Source organism: Abramis brama (assembly GCF_963993115.1).
Source record: "Abramis brama genome assembly, chromosome: 16".
NCBI classification, from domain to species: domain Eukaryota; kingdom Metazoa; phylum Chordata; class Actinopteri; order Cypriniformes; family Leuciscidae; genus Abramis; species Abramis brama.
In genome coordinates this window covers 32,151,314-32,162,120 of record NC_139978.1, presented here as the reverse complement: position 1 = coordinate 32,162,120, position 10,807 = coordinate 32,151,314, and the positions used below count along the sequence as shown (strand labels likewise).

Genomic DNA, 10,807 nt, shown 5'->3' with positions numbered 1-10,807 from the left:
GTCATTTTGGTCACCATAACACTGTAGCATGTTTAAACATTGTATATAACAAGCAAACATGAAAAACAATGAATTAGATATTTTCATGATTCTGAAGTATTTTATCTTACATTGATTACAAAAGTTTTATCAGAATGTGTATAAGGTGTTTTTGGAAGAAAAAATAAATCAAATACTACATTTTGCAGTTGCAGTGATACTGCAGTGACAGAAGGGGGCGATAAAGGAACATTGCATGCATTAACTTACAAGTTATAAATAAATAAGGGTATACAGAGCAAGTCAAAGAGAAAATTCAGAGTCGTGGCAATTTATATACATATTTGTATATGCACAAAAGCAGACCAGTACAAATCATACACACGAAAATCACTGGAAAAACAGTCATAACTAATTTATGCAAGAAACCCCAAGAGGTCCAGTGAGGTAATCCATCCGTTTCGATCTGTGTTTAAACATCAGTCAGATGCATGATATACATAGTAGGTTTATATGAGTTTGTTGCAGTTGCAAATGGAGAAGTATCCAGAGTAGAAGAGGCCCTTAAAATGTCTTTTAAATTCAGAAATTCATCAGTCCTAATACTTTTAAGTCCAGTTACTTCTTCCTACACACAAGCGTCCATCCATCCTCCTGCTCCTCCTGACTGGTGTCCTGTGGAGGCTCCATCACTGCGGTGCTGTTGACTGATGCTCCCTCTGCACCTCCGTCACAGTCCATAGCCTGAGGGAAAACCAGTGAGCTCATCACAACCTTAAAGGGGACGTTTGGATGTAGTACGCAAGTGAAAATATTCACACACAGATTATTTATTCATCTATCGACACGTATACAATACCAGTCAAAAGTTTGGAAACATTACTATTTTTAATGTTTTTGAAAGATGTCTTATGCTCATCAAGCCTATATTTATTTGAATACAGCCCTTCCCCTAATAAAAACCTGTAATATTGTGAAATATTACTACAATTTAAACTGTTTATATATATATATATATATATATATACTTTAAAATATAATTTATTTTTGTGTTGCAAAGCTAAATTTTGATCAACCATTACTCAGTCTTCAGTCACATGATCCTTCAGAAATCATTCTAATATGCTGATTTATTATCAATGTTGGAAACAGTTGTGCTGCTTAATATATTTTTTATATTATTATTTATAAAATAATATTACATATAAAATATTATTATAAAAAAATATTATATATATATATATATATATTTTTTTTTTATATATATATATTTTTTTTTTATATATTAACCTATGATACTTTTTTCAGGATTCAATGATGAATAAAAAGTTAAAAAGAACAGCATTTATTCAAAATAGAAATCTTTAATGAAAATTCAGCTTTGCATCACAAAAATAAATAATATTTTAAGTATATTAAAAAAGAAAACCATTATTTTAAATTGTAATAATATTTCACAATATTACTGTTTTTTCATATTTTTGATCAAATAAATGCAGCCTTGATGCGCAGAAGAGACTTTTTTTTTAAAAACATAAAAAAAATAGTTCTCTCTCTCTCTGTCTATATATATATACACACTGCACCTCTTCATCTTCACACTCATCATCATGATCCTCATCATCATCAGGTGTTTTGGCAGGTGTGGCCTTCGCCCTGCCAGCGCTCTTCTTCAGAATCAGCTGGTTGATCTGCTCTCTGACGTCCGTCAGTTTGCCCTGCTGACACTGCTGGAACATCACACACACCTTCTGTGCCACCTGAGCAAGAGCAAGAGCAAGACCAGAAGAGTTTCACTAACAGACATCACCATCTGAAAGCAGATGTGATCCTGATCTACTCAGAGCAAGCAAACCTGAGGCAAGCTGCCATCGTCCACCATCGTGTCGAATTCATTGTTCATGAGGTGCGAGATGAAATCCTCCACTTCATCCTGCAGCAGCTCATCTGTGAGGAAACACACACATCACAACATATCCTACAGTGTTAGTGGGACAGAACATATCCTACAGTGTTAGTGGGACAGAACATATCCTACAGTGTTAGTGGGACAGAACATATCCTACAGTGTTAGTGGTGGGACAGAACATATCCTACAGTGTTAGTGGTGGGACAGAACATATCCTACAGTGTTAGTGGTGGGACAGTGTTAGTGGTGGGACAGAACATATCCTACAGTGTTAGTGGGACAGAACATATCCTACAGTGTTAGTGGTGGGACAGAACATATCCTACAGTGTTAGTTGGAATGATTTGACGGGTCTGACCGTTGTCGATGAAATACTGCTGCAGCGCGTCCACCATCCACTCCGCTTTCTGCTGACTATAAGCTCCACCAAAACCATTATCGACCGCGATCTGGGAGAAAAACACTGAGCTCGTTAAATCCGGAATCCTTTAGATCTATAAAGCAGAAGTTGGTGCAGCCGCTGCCAGGAGGAAGATCAAATCGAGCTGAACATATTCACAATTCCTGTGCAAAAAGACTAAATATCGCGACAAGAAGACGTGACTTAAAGCAAGGGTACTACATATGTTTATTGTAGAATCATTTATTGTTTATACTTTGTAGCGCTAACATGCTAACCTGTTAGCAGTCAGATTTATGAATATTAAAGTGAAAATTGCCTAATAATATGACAATTTTCAACGATTAATATATTTTTCGGAATGTAACGTTATGAATGTACTAACTTGCAGCACCGGCCACGTTTCCAAAACAGCCCGAACTGCCTCACTGAACAATTCACGTGTGGGAGATGTGAGCGGCGCCATCTTGAAAATCTACAGACCTGAAGAGTCGATTACAGATTTCAGAGGCTGGCGGTGAATAAGGCAAAATAATCAATCACAGAAACCGCTTTACTAGTAACTTGACGTTTAGTGAAAGTAGCCTTTATGCATTAAAAACCCCTTGCTATATCTATCTATCTATCTATCTATCTATCTATCTATCTATCTATCTATCTATCTATCTATCTATCTATCTATCTATCTATCTATCTATCTATCTATCATCATCAACATAACATATATATATATATATATATATATATATATATATACATATACATACACACACACACACAATATATGTATATTATACACATTTGATATATATAGTCATATATAACAAAAACATTTATATACCCCTAGAAGACAAAAGTAGACCCATAGAAGACACAAATAATAGGTCCTGGTACAAATTATTATTCAGAAATGTACATACCTTTATTGAATTGTATATCTTTGATACAATAAATGAACAGAATAATAACATTTTTAAAGATGAGTCTGGGAATACTGGGGTTATAAGTATGAGGGTTTTATTATAACAGTAATTCTCTGCAGTAAAACTGGCTCAGTAAGAAACACAAAGCAGGGTGTCAGCATTATAACATTCCTGGGAAAAATTAAACACCAACCCATGCAAGGCTTCGGATAACTTTGGCATTGACCAATAGCAAAAGCTGAAAAGCAGTCAACAAATCAAGCTGCTGTATAATACATGTTGAGGCGCATATTAACTACTCAGAAATCTTGAAATGAGAAAGAACTGCGGTGATTTATGCAGTGAAATTCTCATTTTAAATATGTGGCTGCTAAGAACATCACAAAAATATTGTCAATGCACAATGGAAGGATTTTATATGGATTTTAAATAAGTTGTTCTGTCACTTTTCAGGTTCATCCTGGTGGTCAACTGTGGTCACTGTGTGAGCCATGTATGTAATCATAAATATACGATTTCCTTCAAGGATAACACTTAAATCATAAGTGTGAGGAAGGGTTTGTATTTTTAAAATATGGTCATATTTCATAGTGGAATCAGTTCGGTGCCATTTCTCTTGGTTATTTGATTTATCGACTGTATTCACAATGCAAACAAACTTTTCATACCAAAATTAATCACTTTTCATATTTGTATTTATTTTATTTCTTTTTTTTTACTGAATCTGAAAGGCACATTTCAAAGTTTGTTTATACCTTTTGGATTTGCATATACATTTTATAGAAGTGCCTGAACACACAAAAACTCGTGCATATACTAGTCAATATTAAGCCATCTTTATTTGTGAAAAATGAATGTGTCCAAATATGGGTGAAGTTGAGATTTTATAGTTTGTTTGTTGGGTTTTCAGGCTATTTTAAAATAAATCCACAAGCTGACAAAGGACTTCAACCACCTGTTGTGTCACTAATTGTCATTAATGTACTAATCAATATTATAAGCTTTTTCAAAAGGTACTGTTGTGGCTGATCTGATAATGTGTGGATTTGTTTGAGTATATATTGGGAATTATTTTCAATATGTAATGAACATACAAACAATGTATGAATTAGTGCTGTCAAATCGACTTACCACATCTAACAAAGGTTTGCAAGTGTGTATGTATGCATGTATGTATGTATGTATGTGTATATATATGTGTGTATATGTATGTATATGTGTATATGTATATGTGTATATGTGTGTGTGTGTGTGTGTGTATATGTGTGTATGTGTGTGTATATATATATATATATATATATATATACACACACACACATGTATATATTTACAAACTTTTATGTTAGATGCAATTAATCGTGGTTGATCGATTTGACAGCACTAATATGAATATTACATTTAAATACGAGTTACAAAAAGTAAAACAAAATTGAAGTTTTGACATTGATTATATTGCCAGCAAAAATGATTCACATTTGTTCTGCTCAACCTGAATGTTTTACAGCTTGTTTGTGCCAATGTTCTCCATCCACGTCTTGCTTTATAATTGACATAATTGGTTGCAAATGAGCATTCATACAAGCAACATGAAGAAACAGTCAGTCATTGTTGTGTAGTGTAATTATTGGTAAAGGTTTTCCATGTCAACATACTTCTGAACCACATATTCTAGTGTGAAAAGATTTGACTATTGCAATAAAGAACTCAAAGATTAAAAAGAATAGATGGAAGAAGAGTTTTCAACAATGCATCAAACAATTGTTATTTGTGGTTAACATCTCTAGACTCAAACGAGTGACCACTCATATATGCAAACTTATTGTCAATCAGAAAATATACTATGGCTATCTGAGAGGATTTCCTGCATTAGATATCCTTGAGATGTGAAATGTGCATTAACAGTGAGTATTGCTTAATGTGTTTGTTTAAACTGCTTTTAACATATTTATATAACAGCAGACCTCATTGCTCCCTTCATGCCTTCACACATGGACAAACGCCAACTGGAGAAGAGCAGTAAAATGGCTAAAAATCCACAAACTTTGGGCTCTTTTAGTGTATACAATTGCAAAAAAAAAAAAAAAGCTAAAGCAAATAATACTGTACTGATCAATTATCAAGTTTTGTTTAGCATAAAATGCCCGTTCAAAAAGGTCGAGTTGTACAAAAGAAACATACTGAAAACCGTATGAAGTCCATATTGGCTCAAAGTGTCTCCATGTATAAAAGCATTTCACCTGCAATCATATCAAAACCTCCCTTATTCGATTCCTCATACGATGGGCAATAAAACAGCCTTGAGTTTTTGCATGACAATATCTGGAATTGTTTGCTTTTTGTACATTTAACAACATGCAAATGCTTACCGAAAATCAGTATCAAATTCTTTTCAAATCAAGAGGGTTTTGGTATTTTAAAAAAAAGAAGTTATTGCGTAAAATTAGCAATTATTGCGCAGTAATGAACAGTTGGCTTCCTCTCAACCACATTTATCCACTGAAGCCCTTTCACCGCAATCCATCCGCATTCCAGATGAAAGCTTTATGAGCCGTTGTCATCCTTATGAACTAACAAACATCGAAACCAAATATCTACAACCACATGAGTCTCCTATGGTAGTAACGTCTGGTTACTACATATTAAAAAAGAAAAGAAAAAGAGAACATAATGAACAATGTCATCAATGATAAGTATAACAAAAATGATATTTTTCTTTGCTTTAAAAATTATACATTATTAGGAGGATCTTCTCATTGCACTCTCCACACCTCTGATCTTCAAAATCATTCTAAGGCTATTTACAAAGTACCACAGTCTTCAACTTTACAACACTGCCATGCAAGTCTGCATTCCCCTCTCTCACACACACACACACACACTGTCTGCAGCACAGGTATTCACAGGTCATCTCCAGCAGGAGGAAGGGAAGTCACAATCTATCACCAGACCAAACTTTTTGGGATTGCTTGAATTAATTTGTAAAAAATTATATATTTACTAAAATATCATAACTTAATATCAAGTCTAAAACACCTCTGCATTCAGCTCTAATGGGGTGAATCTTGCAACAACAACAAAAAAATCCAGTCTCATTTCACACTAAAATAGAGAAAATAAAATAAGACATTATATTTTGCATTAAAACAATGAAGCTTCTTATTTAGGAACTTTTTAGTCTTTTCCATGGTGACATTTTTTTTTTTTTTAGACATTATTATTATTTGACAATTAAACACATTTCCACTCTAATTACTGTAATGCACCTGGAAGTTTTAGTCATTCTCTTAATACAGTAAATAATGCTGTATTACAGTAAAAAGTAGCTGTGAAATGATGTACATCAGCAAAGACGGTATAACAAATACTACCATATATATAGATATATGCTTTTAAAAAAATACAATATATTAAATACGCTGTATAAAAAGGTTGTAATTTAAATTATATTCTCACTGTAAAGGAATACGAATTTGGGGATTCATTGGTAATGAAAATAATGTCACAATGCAAAACTAAACAAAACAAATATGAATGGTCCTAAAAATAGGCTGCGTTTCCTTCAAGCAAAATAAAACGTATTATTTCTCTCTTTTGGTGTAAAATATGACCTGGACTTTTTTCCCCCCAGAGATTCACCCAATAATCACATTTGTGGGACTGCATAAATCGCAGACATTGTGCAGAGAGGCCCTGATTCGTACATGCCAGGGGACGGTAGCGTTTTAAATTTGCGGTGTGTCACGCGACACCAATGCGCTCTAAAACCTGCGGAGTATGAACAACCGGGGCGAGACGCGGAACATTATCCACCACACTCAGCTGTTCTGCAGAGTGACAGAAACCTGAGCCCGATACAAGTCCACCGGTTCTCCGCATGCGCCCGGGCATCCCCCAGAGTGCTCATCACCCGGACTGAACCGACGGAGAATTGAGCTTGGGTTTCAACTAGTGACAGCCCGAAGAGGAAGAGTTATCAACAAGGCCTGAACTAGGCATCCGGAGGAAATGCGTCGGGACTATCCGAGGCTTTCCTTAATGCAACACAAACATAAGTTGCTTTGCACAAACAATTTGTCCTTGACACAGTGCAGCTCTGAACATGATGATGGAAGTGGAAGCTCAATGCAAGTCAAACCAAGAGGGAAAGAAAGACGGCATGTGGGTCTTTGGTGAAACCGTATTCTAGATTATCAAACTGTATTGAATGGCAAAAAAAAAAAAACATGTAAACAACAACTTAAAAGTGAAATGATTATGCAAACAAAAGCAAAAGTTGACAGTCAATGTCATCAATGTTCTGATGAATACAAAAATGAATGCATCAATTAAGGTTGACGATGATGATGATGATGATTGGAGAACCACTGTGTTGGCATAGTACTAAATGTTCTTTGGATGGGAGGGATGACACTAATGAAGAGGACTATTATTCTGGAAGACTAGAGAAACTTGGCTTCTTCTTGACAGATATTAACAGCATTCATGAACACGGTCCTTCATTAACTGGCCTTCCTTTTACATTACAATTGAGAAGTATTGCAAATAAAACAGGTTGATTTGTTTCAGTCAAAGGATGAAGTCTATGCACTCAAGCAGGTCATCCAATAACATTCTGCGTCTGATTGGTAGATTACAGCGGCTGGATTGACGCAACCACGTCGAGAAGGTACAGCAAACAGGAAGAACATGTTTGTAATGTGTACAGGGAAGGGGGGAGTGCATCATCATTTGAGACAAAGAAAACAAGTACACAAACCAACATCCTCAGCCTTTCCATGTAAACAACTACAGTGACCCCTTCTAAACACATAATGCCACAGGACTAGCGAATGACTCGGACGGAGAAATGAAAAACAGATATCCCTTCATCTTCACGATAGGAAACGTCTCAACGCGTCCTCTCTGTGTATCGTCCGTCGTCCCCATCCCGAGTCGCCCCACGTGCCCTCAGAAGAGCAGACTCTGCCGTTGAGATATGCTGTTGACTGGAGAAAAAGAAGAGGAGGAGGACGTTTAGGCTTCATAGTGGCTAAATGGTGCATGCAACATTGAGCAGGATAAAACCAAATGCACTCGTAAGGACCGTCAGAGGGTATAAAGGATCACAAGAGGGACAGAGAGAGAAAAGCAGCACTCACTTCATTTAGAGAACTGGGCATGAGAGTAGGCGAGCTTACCAAACCCAAACACATGTCAACGTGCACCCAAACACACAGCCACCCACACATGCTCAGTCTAAAGCTCTAGAGAAGCCTGGGCTGTTTTCTTGTTTGGTGAGGAAAGATGGGTATTCACACAGCAAGCTCCTCACCTCTGGTTTTACATTATGCTTTCTCTGTGAAGGTGATGTACAGTCAAACTCGTGTCCAATGCACTCCACGCATTAGCCTTAAAGTACGACCAGCCAAATTAAACTCACTGAGAAATTTCTCATATCACTGTATTTCCCTCACTGGCTCTGATTTACTGTTCGTGAATGTTGTAGACAGACAAGAGAGTCTGTTTTCAGTCTATCTTATGAAGGAATGAATAAACTATTAACCTCATGAATCATGTATTTCCTTGCTGGATAGCTAACATTACCTCACTAGCCTCAAAGACTCATCACAACCCTGCTTGCCGACTTCTCTGAATGGTGGATCTTGTTTAAGGATAGTGGATACTGGGTAGAGTAGTAGTTTACTGCAAGTTGGGTAATAAAAATATATATTTTATTAAATGTAAGGCTTATGACTTCTTAAATTATTGAGTATTTAAAAGAACTGTTGAATAATCAATTCTGATTGGTTGATCTAGTTTCATGCCTTTCATCTTTTACAAACTCAAATCAATGTGTCTATTAATTTATTTAGGTAAGCAGCCATTTAATAAGCAGGATAACGTACAACCAAACGGTCATTATCACAAAATAAACCATGCTTAACTTTGGAGCTCATGGTAAGTCTGTACAATACCATTCAAGTTTGTGGCCAAGATTTCCATTTTCAACTTATTTTTAAAATATATTAAAATAGATAAATGCAATAATTTATTCATGTGATGCAGAGCTGAATTTTCAGCCTCATTACTCCAGTCTTCAGTGCCACGATCCTTCAGAAATCATTCTAATATGCTGATTTGCTGCTTAAAAAAATATTTCTTATTATTATCAATGTTGAAAATGTTGTGCTGCTTTTATTTTTATGGAAACTGATTTTTTTTAGATGAATAGACAGTTCAAAAGCACAGAATTGATATGAAACAGAAATCTTTTGTAACATTATAAATGGCTTTACTTTCCCCAACACCAGCCTTTGGCATTTCATCAGTGACTTTAACACTGTACTAGAAGTCTCGGCTCATGGATTAATATTTATATTTAGAACAGACTATGTATAAACGTTGAATAATTATAAGCTCTAGTCTGACAGCTTCATCAATTTGTGAACTGAATATATATGAGTTATGAGTGGAGGATGAGTTCAGTTTTTTCAAACTAAATATCACAGGAGAACGGGTCTATGAACACAGATGCTTAATGAGGATGAATGTCTCGTTAAATGTTTCTAAACTGAATTAGGCAAAACCTCAGTACATAAAACCTGCCAATATTGTTAGATGAAAACATTCTGGTGTCAGGTTATTTTTCATTCAACAATCAATGGGAAAATCGCTCATTTTTCAAATGTTTTAACCATTTGCTGGAAAACCAACATGGCAACCCTGGTTTTGACATGCACATCATGTGGATTGCCAAAATGGACAGTAAAAGTCAGTGCACATTTTACATGTGATGGACTTATCATAGCATACGCAGAAAAGGAAAAAGACAGATGAGAGGGGTTGGTTTCAGCCAATTTAACATATAACAACTGCTGTGAGGATGTAGTTAGTACACCACTGTTAATGTAAGGCCCTGTTTACACCTGGTATTAAAATATGTTTCGGTCGATCGGATCACAATTAGATGAGGGAGAAACATTCCCGTTTACACCTGGTGTTTTAATCCATCTCTTTTGTTCACTTTCAACCACTTTTGTCCTGATTTCTTCAAGGGAGGGGTCTATGGGTAAATGTATGGGCTTTATCAGATCTTTTGATCTAATGGAAAAAAAATCCGCTTGAACAATTTACATATGAACGTGCCCCGAAACAATGGAAAAACATACGGAGAGCATCAGCTTTTGTTTCTGCTCTGACAGCCGCAAGACCAGCCGAACGCTGTGAGTGTGTGTTAGAAAGCAGGAATAGTGAAAGAACATTTTGCTTGGTACGTTTTTTTATCTTCAAACCAAACTTGGGTCTCCAGCTGATAAAGTTTAAATCTCATCTGGCTAGCGCGCTTCTTACAATGTTTATGACGCCTTAGGTCAAGTCAGTAAGCCGAGAGTAGGAGTTTTTATGCGGCTGTTCGAACACATGAGCGTCTACACTAAGAAAGCAATCTGATCTAATGCGTTTTCGACAACCTCTGGAAGTGAACGAAAGTGGACAAGCTCAAAATATTTCAGACCCCGTTTACACCTGTATTTAGCTTCGTCCACTTGTGATCCGATCGACCAAAACGCATCTTAAACAGGGCCTAAGTGTCAGTGTATTGATGTGATCTGCTGGCGC

At 36.0% G+C, this 10,807-nt stretch overlaps 2 protein-coding genes across 5 annotated transcripts in view; both read right to left on the bottom strand.

Moving 5' to 3' along the window:
• Positions 1-294: 294 nt before the first annotated feature.
• tsr2 (TSR2 ribosome maturation factor) lies at positions 295-2,820 on the bottom strand. Its single transcript, XM_084086500.1, has 5 exons — positions 2,674-2,820; positions 2,247-2,337; positions 1,835-1,926; positions 1,566-1,739; positions 295-723 (listed from the first exon to the last, which is right to left on the bottom strand). The coding sequence occupies exons 1-5, from the start codon at positions 2,752-2,754 to the stop codon at positions 598-600; spliced, it is 564 nt and encodes a 187-aa protein (XP_083942626.1). The 5' UTR covers positions 2,755-2,820; the 3' UTR covers positions 295-597.
• A 2,001-nt stretch (positions 2,821-4,821) lies between these two features.
• cdk16 (cyclin dependent kinase 16) overlaps positions 4,822-10,807 on the bottom strand; it is a 32,572-nt gene continuing 26,586 nt past the window's right edge. For 3 of the 4 annotated variants that reach the window (XM_084086497.1, XM_084086498.1, XM_084086495.1), the window contains one exon: positions 6,399-8,196. In XM_084086497.1, the coding sequence (XP_083942623.1) occupies positions 8,159-8,196 (38 nt within the window). In that variant the 3' untranslated portion in view covers positions 6,399-8,158. Of the gene's footprint in view, positions 8,197-10,807 lie in introns of all 4 variants that reach the window. The other variant, XM_084086496.1, reaches the window with a different exon arrangement.